The sequence below is a fragment of the Manacus candei genome, unplaced genomic scaffold (genome assembly GCF_025592945.1).
Source record: "Manacus candei isolate 608988 ecotype Guabito, Panama unplaced genomic scaffold, ASM2559294v1 h1tg000063l, whole genome shotgun sequence".
Taxonomy (NCBI): domain Eukaryota; kingdom Metazoa; phylum Chordata; class Aves; order Passeriformes; family Pipridae; genus Manacus; species Manacus candei.
In genome coordinates, this window is record NW_026138111.1 from 1,647,609 (window position 1) to 1,669,090 (window position 21,482).

General features: G+C 36.3%; 1 protein-coding gene across 5 annotated transcripts in view; it reads right to left on the bottom strand.

Annotated features, from left to right (window-relative positions):
* The window catches only part of ORC5 (origin recognition complex subunit 5), an 86,153-nt gene that overhangs the window by 27,530 nt on the left and 37,141 nt on the right, over positions 1-21,482 (bottom strand). For 4 of the 5 annotated variants that reach the window (XM_051805089.1, XM_051805093.1, XM_051805090.1 and 1 more), the window contains 6 exons: positions 20,812-20,860; positions 20,174-20,264; positions 17,904-17,956; positions 15,634-15,746; positions 12,350-12,397; positions 8,823-8,933 (listed from right to left, as the gene is read on the bottom strand). In XM_051805089.1, coding sequence (XP_051661049.1) covers positions 8,823-8,933; positions 12,350-12,397; positions 15,634-15,746; positions 17,904-17,956; positions 20,174-20,264; positions 20,812-20,860 — 465 coding nt within the window. Of the gene's footprint in view, positions 1-6,146; positions 6,596-8,822; positions 8,934-12,349; positions 12,398-15,633; positions 15,747-17,903; positions 17,957-20,173; positions 20,265-20,811; positions 20,861-21,482 lie in introns of those variants that run through there. The other variant, XM_051805094.1, reaches the window with a different exon arrangement.

Genomic DNA, 21,482 nt, shown 5'->3' on the forward strand with positions numbered 1-21,482 from the left:
AGACCTAAAAAAAATAGAGTCATCTATTTGGTTAAAAGTAATGTTTTCTCCTTTCCTTTTGCTTAACAGCAGGTTCTCTCAAGCTGCCATAGTCAGTGTTAAAGTGCTAACTATGTCACCATGCTGTGCATCACATTAAGTTCCCATTTCAGCTCATGAATTTCTGCCAGATTAGTCCAGTAACCAATAACAGAAAATGAGAAAATAAGAGTTATTTACTACCTTTTATCACCATCTTCCTAAACTACTGAAAATCAACAGAGTACTGATCAATATATTACTGTGCTTTCTAATCAATAGGTAGATCCAGGAAAATAAAGTGTGTTGGATGCAGAATACACGTACAAAAGCACACAGGATCTAAAACAATTAGGATCAAATACCACAGTAATAATATATTTTTTAAAATGCAGCTACAAATTGCCAACTGCTAAGAAAGCTGTTCTAACAATTTAAAAAAATCCTGTATGGGCAATCATGAAGTCCTAGGATCAAAAGATTGTACTCCAAACCCCCTTGGACAGTAAACATGCAGGGGATTTACAAATTATATATGAATGCTGTGTAAGACATTATGGGACACTCTAGAAGACTAAGAGATCCTCTGGGCTGGCAAGCTGTGTCTATGTAGCACTCGCACTGAAAGGAGGGGAAGTTTATTTAGACCAGTAACACAAATGAGTAAAGCCCAAAGTCTATGGTTTATATTTGATCACTCCTGTCACTAGGAAGCTATGAAGTAAAGATCTTCTGACTAACTAGATAGAGAGGTATACCATAAATCTTGATAGTTCTCATGAAGAAAAAGAAAAAAAGTTTTAAAAGAAGTTTTTAAGACCTCTTCTATATAGTTTGATATTTTTTTGTAAAAGTAAATGCTTCCCCCTGCAAGGCATTATAGTAGGATCATTCTGGAGATGAAAACTCCTGTGGCCAGAATGGATTAGGCTGTGCAATTTGATGTACTTTCTTCTGAAGCAAGAGGACAGTAATATGCAAACAGTCATTTGCAAATTAAATCCATAGGACAGAAGGAGAGGCTGATGACATCGTCCTTTGTAATTTAAGTATAGAACTCAAGAAGTTATAAAAACAGGAAAATACATGAGAATACATTTATTTATATCTCAGAAACAAAATTTAAGAAAAATCTACATGCACAATCAAACCTAAGAGACATGTAGCTTTTACAATCATCTCACTTCTGAATATTCACTACTTAATAATTCCACCTTTCAACAACATATAAAATAATTATTCAAACAGATCAACATTTTTGTACACAACTATTCAAATCTCTACCTAATTTTGAGGTACTGAGCAGCAGTACCACCTAATGGGTGTATAAAACAAAGACAGTCTCCAAAATCAGATGCATAATACACTGTAATTATGTCTTGAGTCAGCTTGTAATAATATTATCTATGAGACAAAAAACTTCTTTTTTTAACAATCAACCAGAAAACAAGAAATTTCACTATAATATAAACTTTAGTTATGAAGTTCTGAATGCTAAGCTTAACTGAGAACAGGACAGAAATATATTCCATCAAATAGTCGCCCCCCACACCTACATAGCTACAAACTTCTCAATTATTTCAGGTAAAATTTTAGCACTGACTCTATCCATTTATCCAGAAAAAGGACAAGCAGAACACTTAGGAACTTTTACAGTAAAAGGGTTTCAGAGAAGGAAAAACAGAATCAGCAGGAACTTTCATTTTTCCAGCATTTCGCTTATCTTCAAAAAAATTAACAACAAAAAAAATTAATCTGCTTATGGACATATAACCAGTACAAGAGCATGCTCTGTCTTTCTTGCATACTGTAAAACAAAAATAGCCCCCACTCACCTTTGTTCTACTTTGTAATAAGGCCTCTTACGGAACAGTGTAGCACAAAACACATTTTAAAGCACACCTTTTTCTGTGGGAATTCTCCTACCTGCTCGCTTTTAAAATGGAGAGTATTCTATTAGTGTTAAAAAAATGTTAATAAAAGTGTTAATGGCTCTAGTCAAGCAAGATGCAAAATGTTCCTGTGAGCAGTCCCCAAAAGCAGCAAGGAAAGCTGGAACACAGTACAGCTGATCCAACAAAACTGAATTACTCTTATTCTGTCAAGAGTTGTCAAATGTGGAATGAAAAACTTAGTATTTTCTAACATTAATACAATCTCAGCTTGTAGAAGCAGTTAGAATGTTTTCCATTTGGACAAAAATGATAAGTTGACCGTATTCATAAGATCAAACCACAGAATTATAGAATCAAAGAATCAAATTCCTCTTTATGAAATTGCTACATCAAGGGAATCTAACATAATGCACTAACAGAGTTAGAACTATGATCAGTATGCAGGTATCTGGTGTCCAGAAAGGCTACAACACAATACAAGACATACTACAAATCAAAGTAGTAGATAACAAAATCAAACATCTTTCCAATATTGCAATCAGAGTTTTACCATAGTCAGCAATTTACAAAAAAAAGGGCAGTTTAATTATCAAATTATCATCTGAAAAAGCAAGATATAAAGCATGCTTCTAACACAACAGGGACAAAGAAATCTTGCAGGTAAATCGCCACATACTGTTCCAGTTCACATACAGAATACCAGCTATTCTTTATTCTATTCATGTGGGGCAGACAAGAAAGCAAGACAAAAAGAAAACAAACCTCTCAGATTTTTACTCCAAGAAAGGGCACTTCCCCCCCCCCCTTAATTAAAGGAAATTACATTCCTCTGGCTCCCTCCAGCTGGAATTATGTTATGTACATCAGTGGGTTTGTGTACTTCTAATAGACTCATATCACATTTGGCACTTAATACACTACTCTAAATCTCATATCTGCAGATTTATCCTAACTTCAGATAAAAACCTCTTGCTCTATGGAAAACAATTTGCAATGCTATTTCTCTTTATGCCAGATTGAAAAAAAATTAAGTTTCATAGAATCATAGAATCAGCTGGGTTGGAAGGGACCTCTGAGATCATCAAGTCCAACCCTTGATCCAGGATTGCTGCGGTTGCTAGACCATGGCACTGAGTGCCACATCCAGTCTTGTCTTAAAAACCTCCAGGGATGGAGAATCCACCACTTCCCTGGGCAGCCCATTCCAATGTCTGATTGTCCTCTCCGTAAAGAAATTCTTTCTAATATCTAACCTAAACCTCCCCTGGCACAGCTTAAGACCATGACCTCTTGTCTTGCTGATAGTTGTGTGGGAAAAGAGACCAACCCCCACCTGGCTACAACCTCCTGTCAGGGAGTTGTACAGAGTGATGAGGTCTCTCTCCCCTGAGCCTCCTCTTCTCCAGGCTAAACAGCCCCAACTCCCTCAGCCTCTCCTCATAGGACTTGTGCTCCAGTCCCTTCACCAGCCTTGTTGCTCTTCTCTGGACCTGCTCCAGCACCTCAATGTCCTTCCTGAACTGAGGGGCCCAGAACTGGACACAGTACTCGAGGTGTGGCCTCACCAGCGCTGAGTACAGGGGAAGAATCACTTCCTTGGACCTGCTGGCCACACTGTTCCTGATCCAGGCCAGGATGCCACTGGCCTTCTTGGCCACCTGGGCACGCTCCTGGCTCATGTTCAGCTTCCTGTCAATCCAAACTCCCAGGTCCCTTTCTGCCTGGCTGCTCTCCAGCCACTCTGTCCCCAGCCTGTAGGGCTGCAGGGGGTTGTTGTGGCCAAAGTGCAGGACCCGGCACTCGGCCTTGTTGAACCTCATCCCGTTGGAATCAGCCCAACTCTCCAACCTATCCAGGTTCCTCTGCAGAGCCCTCCTGCCTTCCAGCTGATTGACACTCCCCCCCAGTTTAGTGTCATCTGGAAATTTGCTGATGGTGGACTCAATCCCCTCATCCAGATCATCAATAAAGATATTAAACAGAACTGGGCCCAACACTGATCCCTGGGGGACACCACTGGTGACCGGCCCCCAACTGGATGCAGCTCCATTCACCACCACTCTCTGGGCCCGGCCCTCCAGCCGGTTCCTAACCCAGTACAGAGTGCCCCTGTCCAAGCCGTGGGCTGCCAGCTTTTTCAGGAGTATGCTGTGGGAGACGGTGTCAAAGGCTTTGCTGAAGTCCAGGTAGACACATCCACAGCCTTCCCCTCATCCACCAGGTGGGTCACCTGATCGTAAAAGGAGATCAGGTTGGTCAGACAGGACCTGCCCCTCCTAAACCCGTGTTGGCTGGGTCTGATCCCTTGTCCTCCTGTAGGTGCTGTGTGATTGCACTGAGGATGATCTACTCCATAACCCTGCCAGGCACTGAGGTCAGGCTGACAGGCCTGTAGTTTCCCAGGTCCTCCTTCCAGCCCTTTTTGTGGATTGGTGTGACATTGGCCAACTTCCAATCATCTGGGATCTCCCCAGTGAGCCAGGACTGTTGGTAGATGATGAAGAGAGGCTTGGTGAGCTCTTCCATCAGCTCCATCATCACCCTGGGATGGATCCCATCTGGTCCCATAGACTTGTGGGGATCCAAGCAGGTCCCTAACTGTTTCCTTCTGGATTACAGGGGGGCTGTTCAGATTCTTATCTCTTTCTACAAGCTCCAGAAGCCAGCTGTCCTCAGGACAACCTGTCTTACTGCTGAAGACTGAGACAAAGAAGCTGTTAAATACCTCAGCCTTTTCCTCATCTTTGATAACTATATTTCCGTCCATGTCCAGTAAAGAATGGAGGTTTTCCTTGCCCCTCCTTTTGCTATTGATGTATCTGTAGAAGGACTTTTTGTTATCCTTCACAGAGGTGGTAAGATTCAGTTCAAGTTTGTTAATCTTCATTCCAAATTCTTACACATTGATAACTACATTAGTTTTATGAATTTGTGGTGATCTTTGGAAAATTCAGACACTTTTCTTAAATCCACTATCAAAGACATAAGAAATGTCTAATAAATGAAATATAGACTATGATGTGTCTCCGTATACTCACTGAGATAAACAGCCTTTGTAGAAATCTGTGCTTCCAAATGCACTATAGTCAGAAGTGAATTCTAATTATAAACTACCTGAAAATACCTGCCAAATATAATAACATCAAACCCAAACCTGGGATGACCTAACTTTAGTGCATTAGAGTAAAAATGCAAACAGAACTGAAGTTACTGATTAGTAAGTTACCTGTTTGGTAGTTTTCAGCTATTAGCATACTCTGAGAAGTTATCAAACCTCTCTGCAGAGATGTCTTCCCAAATATTCAGGGATGTATTAACAGGAATAAAATATGCAAAAGTATGCAAGGCAAAGGTTTTCATTTCAGTTTACCTTAGATAACATCATAGCTCAAAACTACAAGTAGATCTAATCAATCCTCTTTATGAAAAGCATATTTCACAAGAAAGCAGAAGTAAGATAAAAGGCCTAGGAAATGAAAAATCATCAGGAGAACTTCATTTATTTGAAGAAGCAATTACTATTCTGGTAGAGGAAAAAGTACTGGTTAATTTGGGCTTGTAAACCATAACAACAACAGCTACTTGCTTAGTGGTTGTGATATAAAATTACCAGCCCTTGTCCCCTTCAATGTAAAATGAGCTCATTTAAATTAAATGATAATTCTTGCCCAATGCTTTGTGCATAAATTCATTCATGTCCTATACTATGGCACATTCTTATAAAGAGAATAATGTTATTTTTCTTTGTGTTTTCTGTGGGAAGGCTAAAATGAAACACTACTGTTCTACAAACCAGAACTGATTGGACTCTCAGAACCTCTGCAGAATGCACTTGCAGGAGGCATTGTAAAGTCTTTTTGCATCCCTCCATTCTGTAGTAATTGCACTTGGTCACAATGCACATTTCCCATTCTGAACAGTGAGTCCACATGGGCACACAAATAATACTTCTGGTTGTTCCCTGTGCCTGAAAAAGCATTGACTGCTGTACCGAAATAAGGAAACTCTCTGACTTACAAAGACTGCATACCCCATAGTTGTACTGTTTTTAGCACTGTGTGAAAGTACATTTGCATCTTTTCACCATATTTTATCTTTTAGAATACTTCAGCCACATGCTCAACCCAATCATACATCCAACCAGACCATCAATTGTGTGAGTTTTGTCCAAGACATAGAACGTACTGCCCAGTTGTGACAGCAATCTGTTAAATTATTACACAAAAATGCACCTGAAGAAAAATATTTATTCTCATCCTCTGAAATGGTTGCAGAAATCAACAGTGCTCTAACCTCTGTTATCTCTTGGTTTAAAAATCAAGCAAATAAATTCAAACAAACAAATTCAGTGACATGTTACACTAACAGACAATGTGTTAAAAAACAGAATCATGACAAATTAGAGCTACTAAAAAAAACCAGTGAATATTCTGGAGACAAATGAGCACTAAAAACTTCCCAAGTGAAAGTAGACATTTTTGTAGGTACTGAGATCAATAGGCTAGAACTAAAAACCCCAGACCTTATGTTAACTTCCTCTCAAACAATCCTCACCAGATGTGTGAAAAGTTTGTTTAAAAAGAGCACAAAACCAAGAGACATTTCAACTTTTAAGTGGCAACAGAAACAATTTTCATTTGCAGAAGTGGAAATTTGCATTTTTTCCCCCTGGTGCTACTCTCCTGTTAGTGAGGAAAACCAGAAATGAATAAGATCAATTCTTTCTCATGTAATCCAATTAAAACAAGAAGTTACAGCAGAAAAAAAACTTAGTCTTGTCTTAGTTGCAAAGATCATGCTTCTAACAGAAACACATTAATTTTTGGCTTGAAAAGAAAGTATGAGGCCGTTTTAAGGACTAATATCATTAAAGGGCAAAAGTTAGATTAAAATTCAAATTTTAAGTTGAAGTTCTATCTAGCAAAAATGAAACATTTTCAATAAACCCTAGCATTAAAAGAAAAAATGAAATTTTGCTGCTTATTAGCATAAAAGTTTCACTTTTGAATAACTAATAACCAAAATTTTCATGTGAATAGAAATTATGCAGTGAAACAAGAAGCAATAAGAAATATCACAAAATCAGCAAATGACAGAGCTTAAAGCAGCTGCTAGTCCTTCTTGAATCTTGACTGTGATTGTTGATCAACTTTAAAGCCAAGGCATGCTATTTTCTGACAGTACATGGGAAGAATTATTATGTATTTGGTTCATGTACAGCCCTTCAGTTTACAAATTAAGGAGCACATAAAATTAATCTTGAATCAGTTAAGAAGCCAAATATTTGACTTAAAACATTTTAAACTTCTGTACAATTCTAGAATTATTTCCATGGTGTACATACAAACAAGAAAATAAAAGCTTGTGTTATCTAACAGTAAAATGTATCAATACTGCTAAGGATAACCCAACTCCCAAATATTTACTTTGTTTGAAAAATATATTTACAGAACAACTAGTGGCAAAAATCAGTGGAATATAAATTGTTTAAAACTATTCAAGAAAAGAATGCAATTAAATATTATGCCTAGCTTAAACTACTTTCAAAACCTATTTTAAAATCTTTTTATTACTTAACATTAAACATTTCAATGTTTTTATTTAAAATTTAATGCAGAAATTGCTTTATAATTACAAATATTTTTAAAAGAATTTATAAAATTTTAGTTTTGCATAAACATTTAATTTCAACTTCTTTGCTCTAAATCGGTTAAGGTTAAATACAATGTTTTTATATCTTTATAGCTTAATCTACAGACATCAGAAAAATAAAGAATTACAGTTATTCTTTGATAACACTGCCATCTAGTGCATGCTGAATTAGAATGAAGCATTTCTTTGAATTTTTTCATTCTGTAATGTAGTCTAAGGGGGAGCTACACTCTACTTACAAACTATGTCTTCAGTACTACTTAACTGTGCATTGGAATAAAGACATTTGTTCTCTTACCTGGAATGTATGTTAAATATGCATATAAATGCATTGTATATATATAAATGCATTTGTAAAATACACTGTAAAACATTCATTCACATCTAATATATACCAAGATACTTTTGATAGCCCAGAATAAGAGAATACACAGCTAACAACCTACACACAAATATACTCCTAGAACTCTACATAAACAAAGAAAACAAATTCAAATATTCTTTGGTCAAATTTGATACCTAACAATGAAAGGTAGAAAATATTTCAGTAAGTAAAAGCTACATACAACTGGAAAGCAGGATGAAATTGAGAATTTCTAAGGTGGAAATGAAATACCTGAGAATCATAAATAATAACCATAAAGATAGTAGAAAACTATCTTCACTTATACAGAATAGGTCAATATACTCTTGATAAACACAGAGGTCTAGAGAAAACTATATTTACTTAATTCCACTCAACTCTATAGTTATGCTGCCATCTAGTGAAATGGGATAGTCACTCTTCTCTGCAAGACTGACATTCTGTCCAAATGAAAAGCATTAGATACATCTACCACAGCAAACATCTTTCACCTGTAAATACCTTACTCCCTCTGCTCTTTCTTCACCACTGCATTTTTGTAACATGCATTACATGTGACTAATTAGGTGGCTAATACTGGCCACTGGACAGTGAATATTCATACATTTAACTTGAAATGTAAATAGGCTTATAGACTTCAATGAGAAACCAAGGAACTAATCAAGGATCACAGTCCAGGACCAGGAAAAATTAGCTGTTAGCAGATTTCAGACCATTACACAGATAAAGGTACTGAATTCACAGCTAGTAATACACAGAAATACTACTCTGAGCCTTCAATCTAAATTACTGTTGTGGTTGTTTTCTTGTTTTCTCATGACTTAAAAAAGACATGTAAAACCCTTTTGTGAATTCCAGACACTAAAAAGTAAATAAAATAAGTACACACTCACCTGGGAAAATATATTTGCAGTTGGAGCAACTCTCTTGTCCACAATACTATATAATATTGCTAACAATCTGTCCAGGGGAAATGGCTTTGGCCCAAGGAGGTGATTGCTGGTCTGCAACAGAAACATGACTTTTCAATCCAATAGATCTTTCCCGGAGTACCACAAAATGTTATTCTCACATCTTTTTGGTCTCTGAGAAGGCACTATAATTCACAGTCATCTTTCATACAGCCTACCTTCACATTATGGAAAACGCTGAATACATGCTTATTGATCAAGATAAAGATGTAGACAAAAAGATCTATTTAATGTGGCAAATGTTCAAACTGCACAACAAATAGGAACATTTTTGAGCTATAACAGAGGATCTGATGCCAAATTTCCTGTCACTAGATTTATACATTTACTTGTCCAATTAAATAACCTTGCCCAATCTAAGGATTAAAGACAAGAGATTATGTTTTATGGCATTCACAGAATCAGAGAATGGTTCAGGTTGGAAGGGAGCTTGAGGATTCCTTCCAAAGAAGGGGGACAAAACTGGACAGAATATTCCAGATGCAACACAAAGAGTGCTGAGTGTAAGACTCAGAGTGCATCTGCCTCCCCACAAGTTTGGCTAAAATAAGGAGTTCAGATGGCTGGGCCCAAGGTCAGCTGCTTTGCTGTAAAGAGCTGCTGTATAACGAGCTACTGGCCAGCTACAGACAAATTTATCAGAACACAGCATATTTACTCAATTTTGCCTTTACAGAGCTCTTTTGCACCCTACATGCCTCAGACCTCAACTGACACCAATGGACATTTCAGGCATTACAGATTATTGTATGTATTAGCATTGCATTCACTGGAATTCGAATAAATAAAAGTTTCTGATTTTTCAATGTTGAGCATTTTTTAAATAACTAATTTTACAAAAAAGAAATACAGTTCATAGTGCAAATCTGGGTAGTATTACAACTTGGGCAGCATAGTTAGGACAACACAGATTCGTACCATCACTGTCAAAAGTTCTTACAAGGGAAATACTTGTTTCCTTTTAAGTTTGTATTTAATTCTCTCTACTTTGACTTCTAGTTGCCTTTTTTGTATAGTACATTGATTTATTCTTACCAGCAGAACAACCAAGATTAAAGAGGCTTTTCAAGGGAAATTTTGTTCAAAAATGCTTCTGAGAAAGAACATCTCAAATGCACCACCAGCATCTCTGTGGTGTTAGTCATCAGTGACACACAACCACTCACTTTTTCAGCAAAACCAAAAGCTATTTCCAATACATGTTTTAACTTTTCCAACCCAGGAGGTGTCCCCAAAGCTATCTCTTGGCTAGCAAAGCAAGAAGTGTAAAAAACCATGGAAACACGTAGTCAAAACCTCAGCATGGCACCCTCAGTCAGAATGCAGACCTGGTGTAAGTTATGAACTGTACAACTGCCTGTCCTTCTGCTTCTAAACATGCCAGTTCTACGAAGCATATTCATTATTATCAACAGAAAAAGTCAACAAAGAGAATAATTAAAATGGGTGCACTCCAAGCAGCTAGCAAATCCAATTAGCATACAGTAATCTCTGAAGCTCTATTTAGTGTATATACAGTTACTTCAGAAATTTCTTGCTCTTAGTATTATCAGCTCTCCGTTTAGACAGAATACTGTTTGGAGCTTTCAAATTATCTAAGAGAAATGCTTTCCTCTAAAAAAGCCAGAAGAGTTAACTCTAAGAGAGTTTAACTTCTAGGAAAAACACTTCTTTTTTATTTCTTTGACAGAAATAAATTCTTCGAAGAATAAGAATGGTTTAGAAATTCCTTCAAATGTAACATGATAAAGAATTTTACAAATCTTTTGTAAGGAGATAAGGCAGAATGCTACACACAATAGTATTCATAAAAATGCAACAGACCCAACATCTTTCTTAAAAAGAAAGATACCCTCCACAGCCAGAAAACCTGGTCAAAAAGTTTTATAGCCATCAAATTAATTCTGTGTGTCCTCTGTCATCTTTCCACCTCAGTAATACATTCATTGTTCAAAAAAGATTTTTCCCCAGTTGTCACTATCTGTGCTTGTGCTTTTTACCTGGAGTGTCAGGTTCACGTTCCCACTGCTCACCTGGCACCATCCCAAAACTGCAAGCCATGTATTCACATTCCAAAATTTCACCATCAACAATGAGAACCACGAGTGTTCTTGAAGAGTAAAAGCTTAACCCAAACTAAATTATCTGTACAAAAGGGAGAAACTTCTTAACCTCAGCTGGCTGAATTTTCAACCTTTTTAGTATCTACTTAAAGACAGAAGTATACTTCTCCTCTTTCTTTAGCAGAAAGCATTTCCAAACTTCTCTGGTTGCTATACACATGAAGCATGTTCAGTTGTAAGCTAGAAATTTCTGACACAAAACAAATCCTAGACTGAAACTGAAGCAGATATACAAGATAAACTCATTTCCAATAAAAAACACAGCAATACATTTGATCTTCTGATTGACTGACATCTGAAAAGGTCCACTCCTGCAAAAACACTTTCACCAGGAAGATCTCTCACTTTTCACTAAACTGGAAAAACATTGTTCCAGGGCAACCATGCAAAGAAACCCAACAAATTCTGCTGTTTTCAGCAACAGAGCAATTAATAGAATGATAAAGTAAATTTTTTCACCTCATTCACAAGATTCATTTTCTACTAATTAAAAAAACCTCATGGTCTCTGGACTGGACTGAACACAGTTAAGAATCACAAAACAGATATTTAGTCTTGCTGTACCTAAACTTTAACGGAAGGATTTATTTCACCTAATGTTAGCTTCCTGCCAAGTTGGTATGGACAGCCAAGCTAGTTTCCTAAATTCCCATTATAGGCAGTAGAAATCTAATCAATACAATTTGTGATGCAATTCATCTGACTGAACATAGAACCTACTTTAGTATGAGCCAAATCACACCCTATACTGCAATGGTTGTATCAACTGGCCCTGCACTGGCTATAAAAAGACACTATTTTAGATGCAGGCACTCACTGGAGTTGGGTGAATCTGATCTGTAAATCAGTCTTTAGAAGACATACTGATATAAACCATCACACCAACTGAAGGAAATGAGTCTTTATTTATAACACTATGAGTTATAACACTACAAGTGCAATACTTTATCCTTATGTTTCTGTTTCCCTCACTACAGAATTCTTTCTATAATAATTTTTTAAAGAATACAGAATTTTTTTTTTAGACAAATTCTGAAATTTGGCTGTTCCACCTATAATGTCTTTAACTACCTTTATTAAACACAGTTTGTTACACACAAAAATGTGGTTTTAGGAGACAATTTTATGCTACAGTTTCAATAAAATAAAAACGTGAGTATGGCAGAGAAGTTTCTATCACACAAAACTAACACACCAATAATTGTTATTTACACAATTCTGCTGTTTCTACAGTAACCAATGACACAAAATGAAATACTAAACCACAAGTACAGCAGAAAGAAAATACTTGCTGCCAAGCTCAGTTTAGAAAGATAAAATACATACCTTCTCATGTTTCTTCATAAAATTGGTCTTTTTAATTTTCCCATGATGCTGCAAACAACCGACAAGAACAAAGATGGAATCAAAACAGTCAGCAAAGAACATATATGATACAAACGGCAGTATTTTACTCTAGGTCTACTTCTTTACTTCATCTCCAGTATTTGTCTCTGATGTTACTACCAATTGTTCTTACTAAAATTACACTTGCCTTACTTCTTGTTTCACGTGTCCCAAGTGGTGCAAAGCCAGAACACAGCATGCTAGTATTTTTGGTGATATTTGTAAGGTCTTTTTCTCATGTAATCAGGGACTGAGAAAAGGCGGTAAAAATTCGTTTTTAATATAACTTCATACCACCATCCTCCTCATATCCTTTATCATCTAATGAAAAAAAAAGATGCTTCGTTTCTTTCTCTTTCCAGAAAATTTTAAATGATGGCTACTTCATTTTTAAAATTTATCCACGCATAAAATCCATCTGAATTTTCACCTTTTATTGACCCCATTTTAGAATTTGGATGGTACACAAGTTGGCAGAATGACAACCAGGAATTTAATCAATACAATACAAAGATAGTTCAAGATGAATGAGCTAAATAACAAAAGGAAGGAGGAGGGCAGGTTGGGGGGTGGGTGTTGAAGAGAAGAACATCATTTAGAAAGGTGCAGTTTTAAAGCAGTCTTAAGAACGGAAGGACTATCCAAAGAAAATAATCAAGTGCTCCTGGATCTCAACTGAAAATGTGAGGGCAAGACAAGGACAGAAATATAGTAAACAAGATGTTACAAATGAAATAAAAAAGACCAAGAGAGACATGAAAGGTGACAAGTGTGATGTAAAATTAGTGGAGAGGTACAAGTATAATACTCTTTAAATACAGTTAAGTGTTGTTTCTCAAAATATCACCTGATGAGTTTTTCCACAGCCCTGACAAGTATACTTTTTTAATAAAGTATACCTTGTAAACATCCCCAATGACTCAGGGAAAAAAATAACTCAAATAAGGGAATTATTAGTTCATTATAATGTTTAAAATCTTGTACTTAGTACTTGTGGCCCTCAATATTCAGTCAAAATGATCTCAGTAAATGTGGCTTCCCTTGACTGACTTCTGAAGAGCTTAATATTAGACAGGGCTTAATTTCCCTTACGTGATTTGTCAGATTAAAAAAAAGTGGTTCAGTCAGTTAATACATATCACACATGCTTGGAGACAGCAAATGAATCTTTTTATCATGCTTTTGAAAAGAAGACTGCAGTGATAACCGTGACCTTTCAAGAAGGGAAAGTGATCGAGCCTGAGGTTACCCAGCCGGTTACCCGGCTTGGGATGGATCACAACAAACTCCATTCATGCATTTTAAAGGTTACACTGGGATCTCCACATGGTGTATTTAAGTCATATCAAAGTGTTTTAAAGCAAGCGAGCAGGTGCCTTATTTCTGTGCAAGCACAAAGAAACATGAAATTCAGAGCTAATTTTCAATTAGCTTTTAATGTTCTTTTCTGTTAAAGACTTCATATATACCTATTGCTATTCTTTCTTGTTTTAAAGACTACCTTCCAGCTTCATATTTTTCTCTCAATCTTCTGCAAAGCTCAAATTTTCACATAATAGCAGTGATGCCAATTATCACTTCCCTGCTTTGCTGGCTGTCAGCATTCCAAGCTGCCACAAACTGTGACTTACTTTATTTTTAGCTGTAGTACAGACTAGCACCTACAGAGTAGTACAGATTAGCAGCTCAATGGACATCTTTTTGTTTGCATTCCTTTTGCTGTCTACTAATCCTTAGTTAAATCACTCCAGAAGATACTTTTCTGTAACCTACTTTGAATCTCATCACAAACCTGATAAAAACCATACTCTATTTTCCACTGTTCCCATGACGCATAAAAACACTTGGCCTGAAACCCCATCCAAAAGTGTTGATTTTGTTGGGGCTTAAGATGCAGCTATTTCTGAAATTCAACTTCAGACCTGCTGAAGAGTTAACTGCTACCAGATGACACATGTAGCAAACATGGTAGCTTCTGCTTCACCCATTCTTGGGGAAAATACCTGCTAGCACTGATCGAAATACCTTCAAGGTCCTTGCTTCAAAAAATTTCATGTTTATTGTACAAAGGTGTGGTTGGGTTAATGTGTAAGAGTGGAAGTTAACTCAGAGATACTAAAAAAGGAAAAAAATTAAATCAAGAAGGTTGTTCAGTGAACACGAACAAGAAAGATGTGGCACATTTTGATAACATGCTTTACTGACTTGACTCTTGTAAGATTTCCTGTTTCTTTGAGTTCCAAGACTGATATGGAAAAATCTGTGCAGAAACACTTTCTCAGAAAATAAATCTCTAAGTAAGAAAATGCTTCGGCCAAGTGAAAAGTACAAAGCTTGCCCACAAAGAAAACTTGTCTAATTACATTTACTACAAGGGTGAAACACCCGCAGCTTTCAGTAAGATCATATCAGAAACATAAAACCAACTTACTAAATTTAAACTAAAACCATACTAATATATCATCACTAGGAACTGCAGTAAGTCCTCAAAATGTATCTATGATTTTTTTTATTCTGTTTATTTTTGTTTTATTTTTTATTTTGTTTTCTTCAAACAATTGTATGTTTACAAATTTCTCTTGCCATCTTTTTCTTCAATTGCTTACACCAATCCAACATGAATACCATACATTCACACACAAATGCATATATCAATACACACTGTAATAATTGGTAAAATGCATAAAAGCCTAATTGCATTACATTCATCCTAAAACATGTATTACCACTGTATCAGCACAATACATACCAGCTAATGGCACCACATCTTCTACAAAAGCAACTGTTTGTATGGTTCTGTTCCAGAAGCTTAAAACTGTATAAATAAGTCAGCAATGCACTATGTCATTTTATCTCATTAAAGGCCACAGCAGTTGTGGCTTGGACCTTATCCTGGAAATTTAAGTGTGGCTTATACCTCAAGCCACTGCAGACACTCCACTGAAATATTTTCAAAAAAGAGCTACAGGAACTGACAAAAGCACAATATTTCTGCTGTAACTATGTTACACATATTTTGACATGAAGAGGAAGTTGGGTTTATTAGACCCTTACAGTCACTAAGTGATCATTACCAATGGCAATATGTGATCTCAGAAAAGCTGCTCATCAAATCAAATGAAGCAACACAGAAACAGTTCAAAATGAACAGTTGAAGAGTTTTAAACTAGGAAATTCAGTATGAAGGAATCCAGTAAGCAGCACTAAGTAATAAATCTCATTACCTTAAGAAAGAATCTCTTATCTGTCCTAACAGGATTGTAGGAGGCAAGGTAAGCAGCTATTAGAAGAAATTTGGAATAATAAGGAAGTTCCACATGCGTATGTGCAGAAAGTCCTATAAAATAAACAAACAATTTATGAGTCATCAAAACCCAGTCTGAACACTCACAAACTTCAAATTAAACTTGTCTGCATTCTTCTTCTTTTCCTTCTCTCCTGCTCTACTCCTATAACTGAGTATGGCTACTTTCTGAACCCCTTTATCACAGATACAAACTCAGGGAAGGGCACAAAGCTAAACAAAACTAACAATCTGAAGCCTTTTTGGACTCATCTCAGTAACTGTATTTGAAGCACTGCAGATTCATAAATCTTCCTAAAAAATATAAGTAATTCCAGGCTACTTTCATTTAAGGTAATTCCTCTGGCAAACAGGGCAGATGAAGAGATGTATTTAAATACAATTTCAAAGCTTTTCTCCAAGATTCAGCCTTCAGACTGCTCCAGACTGGGCCAAACAGCTCACCCAGGAATGGGGTTAGCATGGTAAAGAATGCAGCAGTGCTGCACTTCTGAAAAACAGTTCATCTCAGAATTTTCAGCCACTGCTTTATTTCCTACAGAAAATGTCTTAAAAATTTTAAACTTGATCCAGTTGACCTTGCCTGCTACATGTATACTTAATTAAGATTAAAGTTTCACACATTAAAACACACAAGAACTGCGGCCTAGTGAGTATTTGCCTTCCCTCTTTTTTACTTTTACTTTGTATTTTTTACCTTTGCAGTCCCCTGCTCTTGTTTTATACACCTTATGCATAAGAATAGGATCATCAAACCACCTTATTCATCAGCTGTCTAACTATGGAGACCATTAAAGGGTCTCTTTGTGCCTTCTTTGCTCACAGGTTTCTACTTCAACTGTTTGTTTTTCTGTAAAGCACCTGTACCCTTTTGTTTTAATCCACAAATACCAGCAAATCAAGATCAAGGAATAAAACATGTTTAAAAGTTAAGATTCAGAGCCTGCAGCGTGACAAGAAGCATCCTAGATGACAGCTAGTAATAATTTCCTCTTGTCTACGCATAAAAGAACAATATTTTTGTACAATTTACAAGAGATTCTTTTGCATTGCCTGTTAATTATATAATGCAACTCCAAATAAACTCTTACACATAGATAATTTAGTTTAACACAGAAATATCTATTTTTACTCCATTCTTCTGGTCAGACAATACTGCATCACACACTGAACTATTTGCTTACTTAGAGTAACATTTATTATAATTGCTTTTTAAGCATGTTATTGTCAAATGTCGTTTAATAACATGACAATTTTACCTACTACATACACCTAAAAGTCTGAGAAAATGTATTTTAAATAAAATCTCCCTTTCTGAGGTTGTCAGGTGTAAAGTATGTCATGTTCATTTGGACATGGAAGGAGGGAGTTTAATAAGAATACTTTAAATCAAACTCCTTCGGGCAACAACATCGAAAATCACTGATCATAAAGCAAATACAGGAAACAGCTGGATGATTGCAATTACCATAACATGATTTTAAAAAATAAGTGGCTATTTTACCTATTATCTATTGAAGAAATTACGTGATGAAAAATAGTAAGATAAAAAAAAAATAGTAAGATAAAACTACAAACTGATCAAAAGACCATGACTAAATGACATCTCCAGGAAAATATTTTAGTATTCCTTCCTAAATTGTAAATGAAGGCTGACAGATATATTGAGATTTGACTTTCCAGCCTGCCTGATGTATAAAATTAACAAAGCTGCACACATCCCAGGAAAGAACAGAGAGAATGCTGGCGATGCTAACATTTCTCTTTGCCAAGAAATCAGGACACAGGGCAGCTGCTTTGTTTAGGAATGTGTTAATCCTGTGCAAGGCACCAGATATAACATTCTCTTCTTCCCACTTGGACACACGTGTGCCTCCAGTTGGCACACGGAGCTTTGACCATCAAGGGTCAGCCTATTCCTCATCCATTCTTACATATGAAGTCTGCTTCTACACACAAAGGATCTTAGGGAAGATTACTCCCAGGATTTATGGCAAGGGGAAAAATAGCAATAGTCCTTTGTAGAACACCTTCTCAAAAAACATGATCACCTGGAACTGTAACTGAGTACTGACAGGTGGCCTCACCTGTGTCGTTTCATTCACACATCCTCAGATAATAACAACCAAGACAAATTGAAAAGCCCACATTTCACATTACAAGGCCCCACAGAATTAATGTATTTGATACCTTTCAACTGCCCAGGTTCTCCACCATCATGCTGCAAGCGCTCCCACTGTGAGCTAAAAGGCAGACAATGCAAATAAATGAAGACTAAGTATTTGTTAGTCTTTTAGAGAAAACTACCGGCTTGGTATATGTATATTTTAATTTCATGACCCTGGCTAGAGTACAGTTAGTAAGAGAATAATTAAAAATATGAAGTCTTACTACCTCACACATAAGTTTCAATAATGTGTAGACTATGTGTGCTTGAAAAGCAAAAAAGGCAAAAAATAACATTACATTAAGGTACAAAAGTAAAAAAGCTAATTGTAAAATACCAACTTCTTTCCATCCAACTACCACCAGTGAGCAAGTATCAATAACTCTCCAAGTTTCAAGAATAATGCAGAATTGGATAAAAAGTAAAAACACCAACAGTTTTGATTTTTTTAAGCTGCTTAATAACTGTTTATGTTTGTGAGAACAATACTATAATTACTTCATAATGTAACTTTGAAGTTTATGTAAAATCCAAAGCAATATTCATTCTTCTCTGAAAAACTCTGAAGACATCCAACTGGATCATTCTGTCAGTGAAAAATGCCTGCAAGCAGTTTGGTGTTTTACTAAACAATAGGAAAAAAATTGTACTTTAAAAACTTCCCTTAAGGAATAACATTGGTCAAAATTTCATATTTTGGATCATTTTGTATACCACAAAGGAATTAAAAAAACCAAACAGTTGTTAGAGCACCAGTGCTGTTTTGGTTTGCTTTTTAAACTTCTTTATGAACAGGGTTTATCAACCATATGACTTATGAAAACAGTGTAATGACAGCTCAGGTAATACTCAAATTATAATCAATGACCAACCGAATCATCAATGAGATTGGGTTTTATCCAACATCTGCTTTACTGGCAGGAAAAAAAAAAAGTTCATTTTCATCTCAGTTCATGTAGCACAACAGCTGATAGCAAAGTTCTGCTGCTATAAATTACAGCTTCAAGAAAAATCCAGAGTAATCACAGTTCTGTGGCCAGAAAAACTGATACACTGATTTCAATTCCTCAAGCATTTACTGGTACACAGAGGTAAATTCTAGAATTATTATACAGAAAGCTGAAATTTCTAATAAAAACCCAGTTAAGCTCAAATTTATAATCAAAGAAAACTGTAAAGAGGGAAATTAGTTATTTGGAAACAATTCGTAAGCTCATTTGTATCATAATCCTTTATTACACCCTAATTAGAGTAAGCAATTACACAGTGTAAAAAGTCAGGAAGATCCTGAGTAGACTGTGTAATGAAGATCAATATTGAATATAAATAAATATTTGAGGCAAACAGAAAAATGCCTTGTTGTACTGTGAAGTCAAGCTTGTACAAAGTAAAATCAATTTTCTTTCTGAAGGCACGATCGCTTTTCTACAACATTAGCAAAGACTTCTACTACACACTAAGGCTCAGTCACCAGAATACTCTATGGCCTCAATGACATTCAAAGGAAAGAAATCAGTATGCTTTTATCAAGATAAAGAAATCAAGCTATACTAAATTATCTCTCTTTACATGGTGTATCAGAATCATCATCTTACAGATGGAGAAAAAATTAAATCTAAGCCAATTATTAGCACTGAAAATGAACACCACCATCTTTTTTCTCTAGCAGTCTGTCAACTTACAAAAATAAACAAGGAATCTACCAAGAGAAACAGCCCATTAGCAGGATATGAGTTTTTAATGCTGTCAAAAACAGCAACTCCATGTAAGAAAAATGTTGCCTTTGGAAAAGAAAATAAGAAAGCACAGTAAACAAATCAACCTAGCTCCTTACACAAAGCTAAGAAACACAGATATTCAAAATCTGTAATGATTCAAGAATTCTGTGGCTTGCATGCATCCTTGGTACAGTGAGGATCTGCCGAGCCAACTTTACAAGTGTGTTTTAAACTGTGTCTGTATACTGTGGCGATGGATTCCCATGCTTGGCAGCTTCACATGTTCCAGAAAATGGATCTGTATGGTCATCAGTGAAAAGCAGAACACAACCTGCTGCCACTGCTTTACTCACTGAATATATTATATGCTACAAACGCCATGTTGTTCAAACTTCCTTCCGAGATACACTACTTCTAACAGTAGATGGCAAGAAAGAAATACACATTAAAGAAAAAAGATTACATTTAGCAAAAAAGAAACACTAGGTACAAAACATAATTGAGAAATACTTAGAGGAAGCTTGTTAGAAACAGCAACCTCAGCAAAGCAAACAAGCCCTTGCCCCCCAAATTACCTGGATATTTCCCGGAGATAAACAGTCTGCATTGCCTTCTTCAGATGAGGTTCAATATTTTTCCAGAGTTTGCGGGTGTCGCGTTCATTTGCTGCACCAAGCCAGAATCAACTCTGTTAAACACTTAACTCACACAACACTAAAACTCATCCCTGACACCTGAACAGTCACAGGAATGACACGGTCAAATATGCTGACTCTGCTTTAGGATGATCACCACCCATCCAGTAAGCGTATGCTGCCATGCAAGGCTGTTTCTCTGTGGCTCTTCCAAGACAATCAGGGTCAGTTTGACAGAACCTCTCCTCCCAGTTTCTCCTCTTAGCCTTGACAGAGAATTTACTTACCCCATTACTTTGCAGAGGTCCTGGTGGCTGAGAGAGAAGGATTTACGGGGGGGGAGGAAAGTTTTCATGGTATTTCAACTTCTGTTTCCTAAAAAAACCACCACCAAATACCATCTACTGCTTCTGCTGCAAATGCTTCTGGCTGGGTGCAACTGGAATAAGCAATGCTATTGTGACCCAAGAAACCACTGTGTCACAACACAGTGCAGATCAAGGCAAAGCCCTCCACAAAACCCACAGAACAGCACCTGCTCTCTCAGACACTCACTCAAATAAAAGACAGAGGCTTACCTTCCCCTCTGACCACTGGTTCACAGTACTTAGAAAAGTTAAGCGCTGCCTACAGAAAGAAAAAGAATTAAATTTATTAAAAAGGCACCATATATCTGATCCAGCTACGGAATATAACTAGCAGAGTAAATCATTCCTTTGCAAAACCAACAAATTCTTTTTCAGTCAATAATTATGCCACCTGATTAGAAACAATATACTGTAAAACATGGCAACATTTCTATACCTTAAAATACAAACACAAGTAATTTATCACAGGTTACTTGAGCTCAGCAAAATCTGTTTACTCAGGGGCTGCTATTTTTTTTTAAAGTAACATATTTATTTAACATGATAAATGCAATAAAAACGTTTTCAAACTTTTTTTACTCCCTTCATTTTCAGAAAAAACTTTCTATTCCAGGAGCAGTTCAGCATGTTCTGCAGTAGGCCACACATACAGACACACAAGTAAAAATTATTTATTTGAAAAAAACAAGCAACCATAAAAAAACCTGCTAACACATTCCATATTCAAACAAACTCCTTTTGCCTAAGGTAAGAGAAACTTTTGACCACACTGTAATCTAGAAAATGCTTAAATCAATATCACACAGAATTTCATAAAATAACAATCCTCAGATTTCATTCTCCTTTTGTTCCACTACATTTTAATAAATCTCTGTGCTAGT